This window comes from Typopeltis vanoorti, chromosome 8 (assembly GCF_054136105.1).
Source record: "Typopeltis vanoorti isolate ZY-2024b chromosome 8, IOZ_Tvanoo_1.0, whole genome shotgun sequence".
In the NCBI taxonomy this organism is placed as follows: domain Eukaryota; kingdom Metazoa; phylum Arthropoda; class Arachnida; order Uropygi; family Thelyphonidae; genus Typopeltis; species Typopeltis vanoorti.
Window position 1 is genome coordinate 64,558,774 of NC_143556.1, and position 18,963 is coordinate 64,577,736.

At 32.9% G+C, this 18,963-nt stretch overlaps 1 protein-coding gene across 2 annotated transcripts in view; it reads right to left on the minus strand.

Moving 5' to 3' along the window:
- Positions 1 to 487: 487 nt before the first annotated feature.
- Positions 488 to 18,963, minus strand: part of LOC150104060 (potassium channel subfamily T member 2-like) — a 165,539-nt gene continuing 147,063 nt past the window's right edge. For both annotated transcript variants that reach the window (XM_090396723.1, XM_090396724.1), the window contains 6 exons: positions 18,743 to 18,844; positions 17,530 to 17,613; positions 7,530 to 7,661; positions 4,862 to 4,982; positions 3,515 to 3,599; positions 488 to 3,203 (listed from right to left, as the gene is read on the minus strand). In XM_090396723.1, the coding sequence (XP_090252849.1) occupies positions 2,921 to 3,203; positions 3,515 to 3,599; positions 4,862 to 4,982; positions 7,530 to 7,661; positions 17,530 to 17,613; positions 18,743 to 18,844 (807 nt within the window). In that variant the 3' untranslated portion in view covers positions 488 to 2,920. The remainder of the gene's footprint in view (positions 3,204 to 3,514; positions 3,600 to 4,861; positions 4,983 to 7,529; positions 7,662 to 17,529; positions 17,614 to 18,742; positions 18,845 to 18,963) is intronic.

Here is an 18,963-nt window from a genome sequence, read left to right on the forward strand (position 1 = left end):
TACCTCATCTTCCATCTATACAACAATCTATGTTTAAAGTAGAATAACTAAATATAGGTATAAAATAAATAAATACGAAAAATAATAACATGCAGCTAATAATATTATCTATATTTTATATAAATTTTTATATACTTTTTTTTTTTTGGTTTGATAATAAAATGAAATAGTTATATCACTATTATAAACGGCAAATTAGTCTGTATGTAAGCAACAATAGCGCCATCTTTGAGTCATGAGGTGAACTATTATTCCTTTTCTACTTCTGTTAATGACAGTAGATAAGTAAACCAAGTTAAGTGGCAAAAATGTAAAAAAAAAAAAAAATAGTAGCATGGAGCAATGTAGAGGGCGCCCTTCCCGACTATTTTAACAGATGTTACTGAGCAACAATGAAACAAGAGATTGTATCAAATGGGAATATAAAACATGAATGAATTATCTGGAAGAAAAAAATATAGTCCAATTCTTTTGAACCCGGGTGAAAAACAAATTTATTACATACTAATAAGTAGTTCTGTGTCTGTCATACAATGAAAACTGTACAGTGCAAAGTATACGTGCGTTTTAAAAATACAAAATGTTTTCCCTCTTTTTTAATACTCATTACAACAAGTTGTAGCACGAATTACACTAAGCTTTAACATCAAACATCGCATTTCATATAGACATAGGTCATTCTTTTCATTTAGTTGAGATTTTAACAAACAGAATTGGTTGTTACTCTCACTGTCGAGTGAGTTAACCTCTCTAAAGATGTTGAAACGAAATCATTGGTTCTTCAATGCTGATTTACTTACAGTCCTGGGGCTCATCATTACGATAACATCATTGCAGATATTGTGCTTCTAAGTATGGACTCGGTTTCATCTGACAGTTCGTTTTACAAAGTCAAAAATGTCATAACGAGTGGATGGATGAAGGTGAAAACAGACAATACATAAATCCTATTCATATATTTTTAAATAACGTTGATTCTTAAAATAATAATAATGTTCCATCTTATTAAATAACACTTTGTGGATTTTTTTTTAAATTTTACCTATATTTCATCAACGTAATAAACGACAGAAAATTACAAACCAACTGACATTAATGTCGTATTCCGTTGATTGCATTTGAACTGACTTTTTAGATCCTAAACAAATGTTGTTGGATGCCATAAAGTTCATTTGTATTATCATTATAATCTGTTACTTGTAATTTCGATATTTATTTTAGTTTTTAATAGCAAATGTCAACAATTAAATACAAAATATATATAATTTTATTTTTAATATTCATTTCATGAAAAACTCATTAATTATTTTAATATATTCAGAAAAATATAAATCATGTAAAACACCATTTTGTTTCTTTGATAACTTAAATAGATGAATAACGCTGAAGGCTAATTGCTGTTTCAGGAAGAAGAAGAGATTCTTTCAATCCATTTCTGTTTCTATGCTCTGATGATCTCATCAAGCTCTCTTCCTCTTTTGGAGGACTTTTTTACATTTTACATATTCAAACAACGAATATGATATCAAAACTGTCCAACAATTTTGTTTCCAATCAATATTTTTAATGAAATTTAATTTTAAAACGACCTGGGATATTCATTAACTTTTTAAAATGAGGAATTATATTTTTGTTAAAGAAAAAAATCAAGATAATACGACATTTTAATTAAACCAATGGACACACATTTGTTGAGTTGCTTCCTAAAATATGTTTGCCATGAAAAAAAAAAGAATTCGAATTAAAATCTGAAGGAAAATCACAGCCGTGTTTTTACAAAAGGAGTTGTATACAGTATTAGATTATTGGAAATATGTCATATGTCATATTTTTTATCCTGATTTAATATTCTCTACTCTCTTTTCTACTATGAAAAATGATTTCTTGTCACAAATGTTTTTCAATGCAGGGTGCTTCCAAAATCTGTATGTCTAATTTTGTAAGAATATTTTAAGATCTGTGAAGTTAATTTCTATCAATATTTCGATGTTATTCTTAGAAACAGAATATTTTTGTATGTAAAAGGTATATTATGTACGAAATAGAAACAGCTCCTAAGAATATTAAGAAGAAAATTTGTATGAATTTCGATAAAATCGAATAAAATATTGTCAAACAAAATTAACTTTTAAGTTGATTACTTTTCGTTAGCATAATTAACAATCGAATTCAATGAAAATACTGCTAATAAGAGCTTACGTAAACGCCATGATCTCTACTAATATTTAAGAATCGAATCTCTCTGACGTCATTCGAACTTAGGTATGTCGAACTCGGCCGGTACAGTCCGGTCTCATACCTAATTTAGACATCTTTCAAGATGACTACAATCTTTCCGACAGTGTGAGTCATTTTCCCGATTTTACTTTGAAATGGCAATCCCAATATGAAGTTGTTACTATGGTTACAGGTCATACGCAATAAGGAATCATTTTCTTAATGACACTAAAGGAACCGGAATGTTCTTTGGTTGTTTGTTGGTTGTGGTTTACTTCTACAACCTTACATCACATACTCAAATCGTTGGAGACTTTCAATCACACCTTTTTCCCTTATCCTGAAAGTCCTTCTCGAAATAACTGTTAAGTCAATGCATAGTAGTTCAGAGATGAAAAAAAAAAAAACGCATACTTGAAGACGAGGTGGAATTCTTAGTAGAAATCTAAACGTAGATTGAAATTACAAATGTTAAGAGGTTTGTAGAGAATGATGACCATTTTTGACTTCTCTTGTACGATTTAGTTCTTCCACTGCATGTACTCCGCGTTGTTCTTACGGATAGTTCTGTTGGGTTCATCCTAACACTGGCTTTTTTTTTTTTTTTTAAAAAAAAAACACTTTCCGAAAGCCATTATATTTTATTATCACATGAAGGACGAGATGTGGTGTCTCTTTCGAATGATTCCAACGCACGTGAGTCTTATACCGCAGTGCCTTTTGCTATCTCCAGAGGTGGGGTGATTTCAACGTCTATGGGCCCATTCACTGGAATCCTGATGCTACCATTTTCCAACCATTCGTCGTGATTAGAAGAATGTTGATTATCCTCAAAGGGACTACCAGAGGAGCCCCCAAGAAGTAAGGAGTCATCAATAGATGGTTGTTTTTTGTCTTTTTTATGTTTATGAGAATGTTTGATACGGATGGAGCCTCGTTTCATGAAGATCTTTTTGCTGGAAATTGGGCTCGGCCTTATCAGGAATCTGTAAAGAGAAAACAAAACTGTTTGATATATGAATTTCTTCATAAGAATGATTGTAAATATTTGATTGTATTTGAATCTATACCGCTTAAAAACCAAGTTAATAATCTTGATAATTTGAGTGTTACCTCCCTTAATTTACTGCTTATAAAGCGATAGCTTAATCTGTCTCAAAAATTCATATTTATAACCATAAGAGACCACTTTTTTTCAATTAATTCAATTCAAATTCTGTCCTAAGAATTCCTGTCATTTTAAAAAGAGTTTGAAAAGGTGAATGATATTTATTTCAAGTCGTAGAAAATGACTCACATTATATCTCCCTCTTCTAGCTTCAGATCACAGCTCGGGTTGATGATCACAAAGGAAAGACTACTCCTTTTTTCAGACGCATCATCTGAAAGGTGAGAAAGCATCGCTCAGAAAACATGTCTTTTAAGAACTTTATCAGTCGTTATTTTTTCTGATACTTTTTTTATTTAATTAACACAAAATAAGATAAAAAATGAAGGATCAAAAGCAGTCTAAATAGATGGATATGAATACCCAAATTAACAATAGAAATGTTACAACTGGGATATTCTTGTCTCTTTTATTTTATTTATTGAAAGACCACACACGCGAATTTCTCAAAACGAGAAATGTTTGGGAAGCGAGAGAGGGGGGGGGGAGATTGGCGTATGAGTAGGCAGGGTTTTGCTTGAGTGTTTTAAGTAGTCATTTTAATTCTTACTAGATGACGGTTAAAAATTGTATTTCTAAGCCAAACTAAGGCAAACTAGTTTAGCTTTAGTTTAATTAAATGTCTTGGAAACCGAAGTTTTCGAAGAACAATAGCTACCGAACACCATCAGAGATGGAAATGAATGGATAGTTAAACCTTCGCCACGAGTTGCCTTGGCATGTACATTGCAATTAAAATAGAAAATCTCGTCTCGTATTTTGAATTTTTATTACAGCATATGTTATGAGAATTTCACTAACTAGAAGAGTGTTTCGGATCCATTTGGAATTCAGTAGAATCCAATATTAACAAAATCGAACCATATCTGTTATCTAGCGTGGAAAGCTTTTAGTCTGATCTCCAAAGATCGCTTTAAGTTGAATTACAAATCATAAATTTATAAAAATATCTAAAACCACAAACGCTTCACTATTTGCTACACTTAGAGCAGTATGGAAGCACTAAACGTTTGTGGCTTTAAATATTTTTCAGTAGATATTTTATGCAATCTATGACAAGAATTCAAATTGCTTTCATACATGTCACGAGATTCATAATAAAATATGCTTTAATAATTTTTATGTCATAAATAAATAATAATAAGTTTACTTGAATATATTTTAAATAATAAATATACTTTAATAAATTTTAAGCATCTCTATTTAAAAAATAACCGTATGTTAATTTTAAACTGATCGTTTCCATTTAATGTTGTTTTTCGTTAGGTTTGTTTTGATAAAACTAGCAACAAGCATCAAACAAAATATCCAAATTCATTATGAACAAGTTTTTTAAGAAAATGTTTTTAGAGATCTATATCCGTAATTAATTTAGTTCAGACGGTCTTCCGAAACCGTCAAGAAGACATTCTACACTTACCTTTGATTAAATTTCTTACTCGCACCTGTGAAAATACTACAAGCAGTCGTACTTACCATAGTCTTGTACAGGTAATCGAAGATCAGCCATCCTGTTCTTTACTAAGTTGCTAATCTCCTGCCTCTCAATCTCAGAGGTAATTCTGTTTCTTTCGCTATCTGCCAGCTCGAGGGATATCTGCAATGATTTAAAAAAAATCATGATCAGATTAGTAGGAAAAAATTACACATAGAAACACAATGCATGATTTTCATCACCCGTCAAGATGTGGCATTAAATATTTGTATATCGGTAAAATGTAATTTATGCGGAATAAACCTGTACTATACAAATACATAATTTAATCGAAATTTTAATCATTCGAATGCTTTTCAATCTCATACACATGTATGAGATTAAAAAGCATTCGAATTAAAATTATTAAAATATACAAGCGTACATTTTAATCGGAAGTTGATTCACAAAAACTGTCATGAAGGTCTTTCATTTAAGTGAATTAGCCAGCCTTATATTGAGACAGAAAGGTAATTTTGAACTAGCAAACGGGAGTTTTTCATCGATCAACCAGGTAAACTGACCAAGAGAAAACACCATATTTACACTCAACAATGTATTTAGACTAACCACTTCGTCACAAACAGTTAGGGAAGCCATTCTGGGTTCAGACCTTAATGTTTGTATCGTATAACGTTTTATTACTTGGTTAGTATGAGAATACTTTCCAAGTTATGTCAAAAGTATTACATATATAATATATATATATATATAATGTTTGTGTCGTATAACGTTTTATCACTTGGTTAGCATGAGAATATATATATAACGTTTTATCACTTGGTTAGCATGAGAATACTTTCAAAGTTATCTCAAAAATAGACATCAACAAATTCACAATTAATATGAATTTTAGAATAGTTTCGAATTTTTAAACTATCAGAATTTAAATATCAAATATTTATAAACAAAAATAAAAAAGGTGTGTTGTTATATCTAATTAAAATCGGGATTTATTAAGGTTTAAAGATTATAATTAACCAAATCCTTTACTTCTACTATATTTCCATTTTTTTTTTAAAATAATTTTTTAGAAATATTAATAATTTATAAACGACACAAACACGATCTCATTGGGCAACGGAGAGAGATGTATATTTTCATGCATTGTAGATGTTGACGTATATGACAATATTTGAAGTAAAGGGTGGTCTTTTACTCCGCGTATAAAAAAAAAAAAAATGCCGCGACGACAAACATCGTGAAGATGTCATCCAGCTCATGCAATACTGTGTAGAGGTGTTATGTTTGACGCATATACTGGTTATAAGAAGATAAGCTTTTGGCATGTCAAAATACTGATATATGAACAAATTAATATATTTTTATGTATAAATATTTGTATATATTAAATCTATTCAACAGAACAAGCTTTTTTTTTTTGTTTTGTTTTTTTAATGGAACTCTACTGTTGATTACATGAATGACAATATACGAAAGCCGAGACTGGTATAAACGTAATAAACAATTTTATCAATCTTCTAGTACGACTGAAAGATATCGTTCCTAAATTGCTGTAAAGAAAATACCTGTGATTTGATTGCAAGGCATACATTATATTCAACTAAAAGGAATAAGGAATGTGTAAGAAACTGTCAATGGTAAGTATAAACTTTGTGGTCGTCTTATACGGCGAGTATACCACAAGATAAATATTTAAAAAACAGATTTGAGGGACGTCTTATACGCCCAGTTGCCTTGTATGCCAGCATATAGGGTGATTATTATAAATAACTCTACGAACCGTATGCTGTTGTGTTGTACAGAGAACAGTCGTCCAAAATTGTGCTGAGAACCCATAAATAATACTTTTTTTTATTATTTTTTTTTTACACATACTTAAATCAAGGATGAGTGAAACATAATGGAAATTTATGAAATATCATCGTAATCCACATTGCACCACTTTGATATTATTGAGTTTCTGGAGAAATTTCTTCGACGGTGGATGATCTGGATGGTGCCCCATGTTATCTGCAGACATCATCATTAGTCAAATAGATCCACGTATGTTATTTCAACTTCGTGATTTTGTTTAAAGGGTGTTCTGTTACGAGAGGTTGACACCTGACCCGCTTGCTTATACATGCCGTGATGTCTTACGTGCGTGATGATAATTGCGTGCATCTGAGACATGACCATTTAATAGCTTTTCCGGAATGATCCATTTTCGGATGGATGAAGCCGAGCTTTCTAGGTGGTTGAAGATTTAACTTTTGATTCATTACATTCTCTTTTATAAACATTACTGGTTAATTGACTCTGTTCCCAACAACAGAAAGAGCGGGGTTAAATTAACGTTTGTTTCTTCAGAGATTGTCTAGAAGTGTTTTCCTATTGAAGAAAGAAAGTTGTATTTGTTTTTATCACATTTTCTCTTAACCTATCAGGCCTAATAACCTTTACCAGTCAAATGACTTGGCCGATGTTGGCTGAATTTTTGTTGGGATCGGACTGTTAATTCTATCTATTCCATGTTTTGTTTAGTCTATTACTGAGTTTTCTATTGCTAAAGTAAAACCCTTGAGTTTTCAGAAACCCTGCTTTCTGTGCATACGACCATGTGTCTGTAATTTTTCAGTACTTTATTAATCGCGTTCGTTCGCCCCCTCCCCCCCCTTTTTTTAAATACTCGACTTTTAGTTGTTGACAGAGAAGCAAGGTACTTACCGTGGAATCCTCAGAGCCACTTGAACTCTGAGTCCTATAAATGCCAATGGGAATTTCACAAGAGGAAGAACAGAGCTTCTGATACAGGCGTCCGTATGTCCTTATCCACAGATCTTCTTTGGTTATTCTCATCTGGATAATAAAGGATACGCAAATAAGAAACAAAGAGTAATTACTTTTAATCAGGTTGTGATTTTTTAAATGTAAATATTCGAAGAACTATGTTACGAAACTTTATAACATCATCTTATTAGAACACATTTAAAATGATCGATGCTTGCTTATTGCAGTACCTTGTTTCGAAATATTAGCCTTTTTAAATAAAAATATAAAAAAATTTAAAAAACTTAAACTGAAAACTGTGAGGAGATTTTCCCTCACCATAAAGATGAGGAAAAATCTCCTCACAAATGAAGAAATATAAGAACTAATACAAAATAACTAATTAAACTAACTATCACCAATTCCCATTGAAGTCTACAAACACTTATGTCTATAAACCTCGTGCATCACAACAGACTAAGAGGTACTACGCAATCGCAGAGATGTTTTAACTTGTGGTCGAGGCATTGAAAAGCAGTATGAAAATAGCTAAGAACCTACACTGGAAGGAAATAAACATTCAACATTAAGAAAATAAGCGCAATATCATCTAAAAGAGGAAAAAAAAATTATTCTCTTTAAGGATTAGGCATTTGCCTATTCCGGCTTCATTGGTCTTTCGATCTTGTCGCTGCTCTTCCCCTTTGGTTTATATTTATCCACCTCTTTTAGTAGTCGATATCTTTCCATTTTAAATAGATGTTCTTTCCATTTCTGTCTATATTCCTTGACATTTTCATTTATGCTATTAATATCTAGTTCTTTTCTGATGTCTTCATTTCTTATATGGTCCAATTTTGTGCATCCTTTAATTGTTCTTAAAATTCTCATCTCTACAGCTTGTGTTTTACTTTCACCCTTCTTTTTAACCGTCCACGTTTCTGAACCATATAATAGATTGGGAGTGGCCGTTACGTTGAGTTTCCCGTCTTGTTTTTTGTGTCCTTTTAATGGTTCCAAACATTTTCTGAAATTTCTTTATTTTTCCATCTATATCTTTATCTTTTAGATATGTTATTCTGCAGCCTAAATAATCAAACTGTGGCATCTGTTCCATTGTTTTATTTTCTATAACTATTTTTGATCTAACATGATCCTGACCTTTAAATGCCAAGACTTTTGTTTTCTGTTGGAAGATTTTTTAAATTGCATTGTTGGCTTATTTTTCATAATTCGTAAACCGATTTTGAAGGTCGTCTTCATTGTCTTGTAATATAATCTGATCATCTGCATACAGCATTGTATTGATAACAGTTCTGGTTAACTGGATACCTTGTTTTATTGATGTTTTCCATATTTTTATAATCTGATCAATATATATATATATATATATATATATATATACATTTTTTTTTTAAAATATTTTTTCTAAAGAATAAATATTTAATGACTTAAACCGAGATAAAATATGAAGTTTTAATGAAAATGATACAACTAGTTTCAGCCTTTTACAGCCTTCTTCAGGTATCCACTAAAGGTAGAACACAGTAATAAAAACTGAAGTTACCAAAAACTGAGAATTACAGGCAAAAAATGCAATACATAATTGACACAAAAACGTTTTTGTGTCAATTATGTTTTTTATTAAATAAAATTAAATATTTTTCAAGCTGTTCTATCTAACGTTAATGAAATATAATGAATATATATATATATATATTCCATAGTTTTTTTTTCCCGTAATCTTTGTGTATTTTATTAAAAACCTTCCCGTAGTCTATCAAGGCCATGTGAGTCTCTAAATTTAATTCTCGTCTTTTCTCAATAATCTGTTTTAACACATAAATATTGTCTATACATGATCTTCCATATCTGAAACCATTTTGTTCTTGTGAGAGTAGATTTTTTGCAATATTTCCAAGTCTTTTATTCAGGATTTTGTTGTAAATTTTGTAACCTGTGTTTAATAAACTTATTCCTCGGTAATTTCCACACTCATCTCTATTTCATTTCTTAAATATAGATATAACCTTAGCTTTTAACCAATCCGATGGAACCTCACATTTCTTTTCTTTCAACAGTTATTTATTAATTTTAAGAATTTGTGATGTAAATATTCTCCGCTATATTTCCAAAGCTCTGTATTTATGCCATCTAATCCGGTTGATTTGTTATTTTTGGATACGTTTATTGCTTATTTTTTAGTTCTTTTAATTTTATTGTTTCTATATGAGTGCTGATTTCTTCATTATTATTTTCTGTTATTAAATTTGGGTCATAACATAAATTCTAATAATGTTCTGACCATTGTTTCTCTTGTACTGCGTTGATTTCTGCTGTATCTCTTTCTTCGTTGTTTAATTTCTTTAATATTTTGTAAGCTACGTTTTGTCTTCCATCTATATGCCTTCTATTTTATTAATAAATCTGTTCCTGGAATCTTGGTGAGCTTTCTGTACTATGGTTTTAACTCAATTTCTTTTGTTTTTGTATAATTCTTCTTCTTCCTTTCTATGTTTTTGAAGGAGTGATTTGTATGCCATTTGGTTTTCTTTTATTGCATTTTCTATATTCGTGTTCCAGATTTGTAATTGTTTTCTTTTTAATGTTTTCTTTTTCTTTCCAAGTACTTGAGAGGCTTCTGTTGTCTATATTTTATGGATTATCTTTATTAAAGTTTTCGATTCTTCTTTTATATCTTCACTGATTTGGGGTTCTTTTCAAAAAATTGTTCGGAATCCTCTTTCCTACCTTCTTCAGGGGCATATACTCCTAGGATATTTAAGTGACTTCTGTTTGTTTTTAATTTAATTCCCCGTGTGATAAAAATAGCGCCATTTCAGCCCATGCATGTCGTACGAGGCGACTAAAATGGGTACTCAGGGAGGGTAATGGACGGCAGTGCTGTAGCCAGTGAAGTTCTAACTGAGGCTCGGCTATTACTGTTACCCTCCTGCCATGATCAGAGCTTTATATAGCTCAATAACACCCTATCCTTCACTGTCCTCTTCAGCCAACGGGGATTATGAAAAGCATTCTTGCTTCGCCCATCTAGCGAATTTTTTATTTATTTATTTATTTTTTTTTTAAATTTAACTGTTATAATTCGATCATTTACAAAATCGTACTTTCGTATTTTATTTTTCCATTTATTATTGGTTAAAATGGCCACACAACTAGAAGCTCTGATATGTTGGTCCACTCCACTATATAGCACAGTAAAACCATCTATAGCTTTTGTTCCTTTTAATTTCTTTTTTTGTTCCTGTAACCACGGCTATATTAATGTTTTTAGGTTTTACTAATTCTAATTCCTTTGTTGTTCTGATTCGCATATTCCACTTGACTATTTTTAAAATGTCCAAGATTCCTAAGCGTTTATCTTTGTTCTTTCTTGGTCCGATGATTTTTCCGGTTCCAGCATCTGAGTTAGAAATTTTTTACTTGGTAAGGTAACCAGCCTTACGCAATACTCACATCGTGGAGGACCAGGGTGTCTCTCTTAGTCTGGGCTCCTACCTCTCGACCCCAGCTAGGGAGGCCATACCAGTAGAAAAAAAAAAAAAACTTTTCGACATAAATAACTGGTATGAGACCTAACACAGATAGTCAGGGAAACTAAATTATAAAGAGAGGAATGGTGTGAATGTGCGTGTAAGAGCGACAATATTATCTAACTGCAAATGACGGGATGGGCTTTATCATGGAAATGCTGACGAGGAGAGAACGGTTTCGATTTTGTGTTCGTCCGGTTTGGACACATCAAATGTGTGCAAAGATATCTACATGTAAAAGGCACTATAGAACAAGAGAGATTTGCAAGTTGTCCAACTGTGTCATGCAGACTACAGACAACAGTATACAAAAGAACATGCAGGTAGATTATTATGTCTGTACACATAAAGGGTACGGTTTGTTGCTTTGGTCAATATGTTGCGACCTCAGATTGTAGGTATTGTTAAATTTGTGATCCTCGTAAACTTCATAAGAGAATTTACTTGATCACAATTTAACGAGTAGAAACCTTAATGAGAAAATAGTGCTTGCATCTAGGTATAAATGAAATAAATACATTGAAAAGAATAATTGTTAACTAGTATAAGAACATTGATTGTATAATATTAGAAGAATGAGATAATTAATTTACAGCATTTAGTTATAAGAATTTTGCATGTAAAAGGCTTGCTTATTATACACTTGAAACTAGAGATTATAAGTTATGCTAATTCTTAGAAAAATTGGGTGATCTGATAGAGTTTGATAAAGCTGACGCATAGGATTACCTAGAACCGAAGTAAAATCCAAGGTGGTCACGGTTTCCGATTTTGACACTGCCGCGGGTCATTCGCGTGCACATGGCTCACCAAAGGTAGAAGTTTCAGCAGGGAGACGCCACCCTAACGGGTTACGAGAAACGTACCCTAGTGTCGGGGGGGGGGTAATAAAATCAATTGCAGAAGGTTCCTAACCCTTTTATATTATGACCGGTAGGGTCATGATATAAAAGGGTTAGGACCCCCCCCAAGGTCTTTTGACAGTTTTCGTTTGGAGGTTACCTTATGAGTTTCCTGAGTGACGATCAGGAACCCCCTCCCCCTCCGTCCGCCACGACATGGAATATTAGTAAGTGGGATTTCGATCCCGTTTTCCTACCATCGAGAACAAAGGATGCCACATGGTCGGGAAGAAAGGTATTTACTGTATACTGAGCCGACCCTGGTCTAAAGGAAGGAGATCATCAATAGAAATTGTGGATCCTCATGGCGAATCTAATGACTGCAGAACAGCAGATAGATCGTGTTTCCTCAGAAGAAGCCTGATATGGTGTAACCGAGGTGGTCCTCATGATTTGAAGTACCCAAAAGATATCCCACTACAGAAGGAATATTTCTTCAGGAATCGCAGACAAGTAACGTCTAGTAGAAGAGCTTAATCAAACGGTATTGTGAAAGATTTTATGTTAATTCCGTTAATTTAATATGGTTGTAATTGTAATTCGTATTACTTAGCAATTGAAGGACTTGAATGAGAGTTGAACTAGGACTTTAGCTCACTTAATAGTATAGAAAAAGAGGGAACTAGTTTATCAGTGTTACTGAACGAGCGATAGTGTGTATTGATACTAGAATATGTAATTTACTCTTAACTGAGAAAGGTCAAAAGAACTGAATCTGGCGTTCACTGTAGCAATGGAATTGCTAAGCCCACATAACTCTTATAAATCAATGTGTGTAATCCAATGGTATCTAATTGAATTATTGTGTCATATTATTGTGTTTAAGAGGGTGAAAGATTTAAGCCAACTTAATTATTGATGGGGAAGCCTCTTTATCCTGTGTGTAGAGAGAGTCCTTTGTGGAGGCATAACAATTTTCCCCACGTGCTAGTGTGAAATTTTCATATTTTGTAGTTTGCTTATCTTATTAACATTGTATCATCATCGTATTGAATTGTAGTTTTTAAAATTTAATGTGCTGTATTGTGTTTGTGAGTTTAATAAACTTTTGCTTATCAAATATTCAGTTGTCTGTAATTGCCATTCAATGCACCGCTTGTAATAACGTACGAACCTAGGCGCGGGGCGAAAGAAAAAGTTAAGTTACGAGATCGAGGTTACGACTGCATGATTATTTCACTTCTAGACTTATTTAGGAGTTGCTTCTTGTTTTAAATTTCTTTATAAACTAAATGTCCTAAATGGCGCAGCTTTAAAAAATAAATGTTTCAGGATACTAAGAGGAGCAAGAGCTTATATTTCTAGTACGGAAGTGACGATACGCCGAGAAAAGGGATAAGATATATAAAGGAAAGGAAAGTATAAGGGAAATATATATTTAAACAAGAATGGGACACAGTATCAGTGAGACCTGGATATCAGAATCAGACCTACCAACTGGTATCGAGTGTAATGGATACAGTATTTTTAGGAAGGATGGGGCGTGCTGCTAATGATATCGGATGACTTGAATCCAGTTAGAGTTGAGACCTATGATTGTAGTATTTCTACTAACAATATTTCATGTGGCAGTGAATTCTAAGCCCATCTGGTGTGAGGTGGAATCTAACAAGATCAATTACATAGTGGGGTGTTGTTACAGACCTGGTGCATTGGTTGCTAGTGATGAAGAAATGCATCACTAAATAGAAAAGATGAGCGCTCAAAGAGCAATCATAACGGTAGACTTTAATTATGCAAATATTGATTGGGTAGCAGTAGAATCTCATGAGAAGATTGAAACTGAATTTATTGAGCTATTGCGAGACAACTTCCTGAAGTATATAATGAGTGACAGAAGGAACTTGAGGTCAAAGAGTGCTAAATTTGATTATAGTGTCAGAGGGCATATCAGTTAAAGATGTAACTATTCTGCCTCCAGTTGGTGACAGTGATCATGCGGTACTCACTTGGGAAGTGACTAGGTTTATGAATGTCCCATTCAGAAAAGGTTACATGTTGAACTAGAAAGCAGGAAATTATGACCAACCGAGGAGTATACTGAGTTCAGTGGAATGGGATCGGATGCTGGATCGAAAGAATATTGACAGTGCATGGGAAGCATTTAAACAATACTTAAATGATGAGATATCAGAGTGCGTCCCGAGAGGTTGAAGAATAAATAGAGTAGGAGTCAAATAGATGTGTAATCTTATTAACCAAGAGATTCGTAAGAAAAGGACGATGTGGAAGGAATACCGTTTGCATAAGGACGTCGTCCGTTATGAACGTTATATATATATATATATATATATATATATATATATATATATATATATATATATATATATATATATATATATATATATATATATATATATATATATATATATATATATATATATATATATAAGCAGCAGGCTAGAACAGTCACAACTGTTCTACAGAAAGCAAAGTCTGAGTATGAAAAGAAATTGACTCTGCATGCGAAAGACAACCGACAAGAATTCTATCGAAATGCTGCAAGTAAAATAAAGAATGCATATGAAAGAATAACTCTTCTAAATCCAGATGGCGTAAGGGTTACGGGTGCAGAAGAGGTTGTTCAGTTAATGAGTGCCCATTTTGTTAAAAGCTATCAGCCTGGCGAACGCAACATTGAGCTCACTGTTACTTCTTCACTAGATAAAGAAACGCAAGTGTGTGAAGATGAGGTATTAGAGATGTTGCACAAATTTAATAAGAATTCAGCAATAGGAATTGATGGGATATTGGCACGTGTGCTAAAAGAGCGTTCAGCTGAACTGGCCATTCCTTTGACCAGGCTGTTTAATATGAGTCTCAGAACAGGGAAGATTTGCAGGAATAGAAGGAATGTATGGTAATTTCATTGCACAAGAGTGGTGCAAAGACCGATGTATCCAACTATCGACCAATTAGTATCTCAGGAATGGTGGTGAGATTTTGGAACAATTGGTTAGGACTCGCATTCAGAAATGGGTTTGACAGTGAATCTTTACTTTGCAATGAACAACATGGGTTTACTAAGGGAAGGTCATGTTTTAGCAACTTGCTCACATTCTATGACAATATTACCATTGAAATAGACAAGGCGAGTGGATACACCATAATACTTTTGGATTTTGCTAAGGCTTTTGACAGAATACAGCATGGTAGACTGTTGCATAAATTGGAGAAAATCGGTTTGGGTTATAAAATATTAGCAAGAGGATGGTTGACTGAAAGATATCAAAAAGTGGTATATGGGAATGTGAGTCTGAGATTCACATCCCCATATACGGGGATGTGTGCGACATACAGTTATTTGCTGATGATGCAAAGATAGGCAGGGTAATCAGCTGCTTACCCTACTTATCTTAGCTGCTGATATGCAGTCTTTGCAGAATGATTTGAATAGGCTGGAATTGTGGGCATGGGAAAATGGGTGTCAATTCAATGTCAGTAAATGTAAAGTCATTGACGTCGGCATGATTACCTATCCAATGTCGTATTATATTGGTGGGATTTGGCTAGAAGAAACTGATGAGGTTAGGGATCTTGGAGTGTTAATAGATAGGAAGTTGAAGTTCAGGGGACATGTGGGAAAGATTGCAAATACAACTCAAAAGATAATTGCAATGCTGAAAAACGAACGTTCACATGTAAAGATAAGGATGTTATTTTGCGTCTTTACAAAGCTTTGATAAGACCTCACTTGGAATATTGTGCGAAGGTCTGGTCTCCTGGTTTCTGTTGTGATTCTGATATATTGGAGAGAGTACAAAGGAGAATGTTAAAAATGATATCAGGATTGTGGAATACTGATTATGAAGACAGATTGAGAATTTGTAGACTGCGGACCCTAGCAAACAGGAGAAAGAGGGGAGATATGATTGAGACTTACAAACTTCTGAAAGAGTCATACTTCAGTTGATGTAATTTTTCAATTTATGGAGAGTGAGGAAAGGACGAGAGGGCATTCTTGGAAGCTGAGAATGAGGGATGTCAAGAAGGGTGTGATGGCTAGATTTTTCTCTCTCTCAGAGGGTGGTGCGTGATCGGAATGGATTGCCATTGGATGTTGTGAGTGCAAGCAGTGTGAATGAATTCAAGAATAAGTATGATAGCTGGTGTGTGTGTGTGTGTGTGTGGTCTCCCTCGATGAGTCTCTGACTACCTGGAGGTCTCTCTTAATAATAATAATAATAATAATAATAATAACAAATCCAAAAAAAATCACTTCTACAATACTTTTATGCTTAAAAATTAAAAAGTTAATTTTTAGCCATTACTAAAGATTTAATTTTACTCAGTTTTACTACTTCCTAATTCCACACACTGTCTTATTTTCTACTTAAACAAATCTCTACTGAGAGACTTCCTTGTTCAATAAGTGTACACCTCGTTTATGAAAGAAACGTTATATTGTTTTATGGAGATATGCTCACATTTTGTTGAGCTCTAAGACGATTACACATTTCGTATCCTTATAAGGACTGGCTTAAAGGGGCGAAGCAAGAATGCTTTTCATCTTCCCCGTTATCTGTAGAGGACAGTGTGGGGATAGGTGTTATTGAACTATTAAAGCTCTGATCATGGCAGGAGGGTAACAGCAATAGGCCGAGCCTCAGTTAGAACTTCATTGGCTACAGCATTGCCATCCATTACCCTCTAAGGGTATTAATCACCGCATCTCAGTCCATCCCACCACAAATCGTATCTCACGGTCGATTAAATGACTCTTATTTATAAACAGATAATATTATTATTTTATGGTGTGTTAATGTTTAAATTTAGTCATTAATATTATATATTGTAATTATAATATTATTACAATATATAATATTACACTTAAAAAGTTAAAGTATAAAAATTATTCAATATATTGATAGAACATCGATTTGGCAATATACTAGAAGAGTGCTTTGTATGCCATTCGTTTTACAGCTTTGCAATTATTTATATGACGTAGAGTTGCTGACACGAAACAGTTCATCCAATCAGATTAAAGCACTCACAGGAAGCTAATGTAACCAGAAGTTCCAGAGAAAGCAAATTTTGTGTGAGATATGTGTGAAACGCGAAGACAAATATGTTCAGTCTACAAAAGAACACAACTGAGTAGCCAAGCACGAAAGAAGAGCAAGCATTAGAAAAACAATATCATAAAGTACCCATCTGAGATTGCGTGTGTGATGTAAGTGGCAGCGGTGATATTTTTTGCATGAGACGTATTTTTCAGCAAGTGACTGTGACAAGTAGTAGTGTTCACGGGAAAAGGATATCCATGCGATTATACTGAATGATTGGGTAGTTGGAATTACAACTGTAGCAACTAATATTATGTTAATATACCGCATTTGTTAACCTGTTCTAGCTTAGAATCTTCCTGCCTCTACTTCACCCATTCTTTATTCTTTTCGTATTTTTTATACATTACCAAGGGCACAACACTGGAGAAATCAATAGTTTAGAATTCACAGAAATAATAATAAATAAACAATAAAATAAAGTAACTTTTACCGATGAGAGGAAGCCCGATCCTGGTGCCTGGTCGATACCCAGCAGAAGACGGACGAAAGTAATCATGTAATCTTTAACGAATGCCTGAAAAAAAAAAAACATCCGTCAAATAGATATTTAAGTCCACTTGAGATTTATTTATTTTTTATTTATAAGTTTTTTTTTTTATCTTCGTTACAGACTCAGACTGCTCAGTCTGTTTTTCCACATGAATTGAAATAAAGTAATAAATTTTCTGAGGGAAGATATCAAGAATTGCAATAGCATTGAATTTCAAGGACAATAATAACAGCGAATATATTTTTGATTTGCTAAACACGCTGTCAAATAGAACACACGTTGGGGCATATTGTATGCATAATAACTTCCATTTTTCCACAATGACGATGCAGAACATGCGAGTAGATTTTGTGACACATTTGGACCCTCAAGTCGAAACAATAAATGATGATAACGTTTAGGTACGTGTGAATCCAAATATATAAATTTGAACCTTCAGTAATTTAACGTTTTGTGATCTCTAAATTTAGAAGAAAAGAAAAAACACATTCTGCAGAATGTACAGTATGTTATCAACACAAACATAAACGCGATCTCGAAGAAATTTGATTGTAGTTACGAGAATATAAATAAAATAACTGTATAATTCTCCCATACCTTGAAGAATTAATTGAGCATTTCAACACTATACAAAAGTCTCATTAAAAGAAACCGAAATTTTGATTTCATAAATTTAAACATATGACTTTATCAATTTATATAAAATAATAAGGTTTCTTAGCTTCTCTTTATTTTTGTTCTAAATTTATTAATACATAATTCCAACAATTATTTATAATTAACAACGTTTAAAATCTTTCTATTTTAATTATTAATTTTAATGCTATTGTTTAATCACAAAATTTTTATTAAGATATAGGGAATGAGGAATTATGATTTGTGCTGCCATCTCTCGGAGAGAATTAAAATTAACTGTACAGCAATGCCAATTAAAATGAGATTATTTTCTGAAACACATAAGTTAGGTGATTTCTCTCTCTCTCTCTCACACACACACTTGAGTTCACATGAAGGAAATGGTTTTATCAAATAACTACTGAATTGTGATTTCACTTCTCAATGTTCTATTTCATAAATCTAAACAAACGAAGAAATAGCATGTATGTACTGAGTAACAGTGATTATTCAGACCTTTACAGGATTAAATACATACCTGATATAATATTGTGTCCAACATACTCGCACTGAAAACGCTTCCAGCTGCGAAAGGTAACCGAAACATGTAGGAAATGTGAGACCCACGATCTCGTTCACTCTAGAAAAATAAAATACGTACATGTTTCAGACATTTTAATTATTTAATAATAATAATAATAACAATAATTTTGCAACTTATTTACTTTGCAAATTTTATTGAAACTATGTGACACTAAT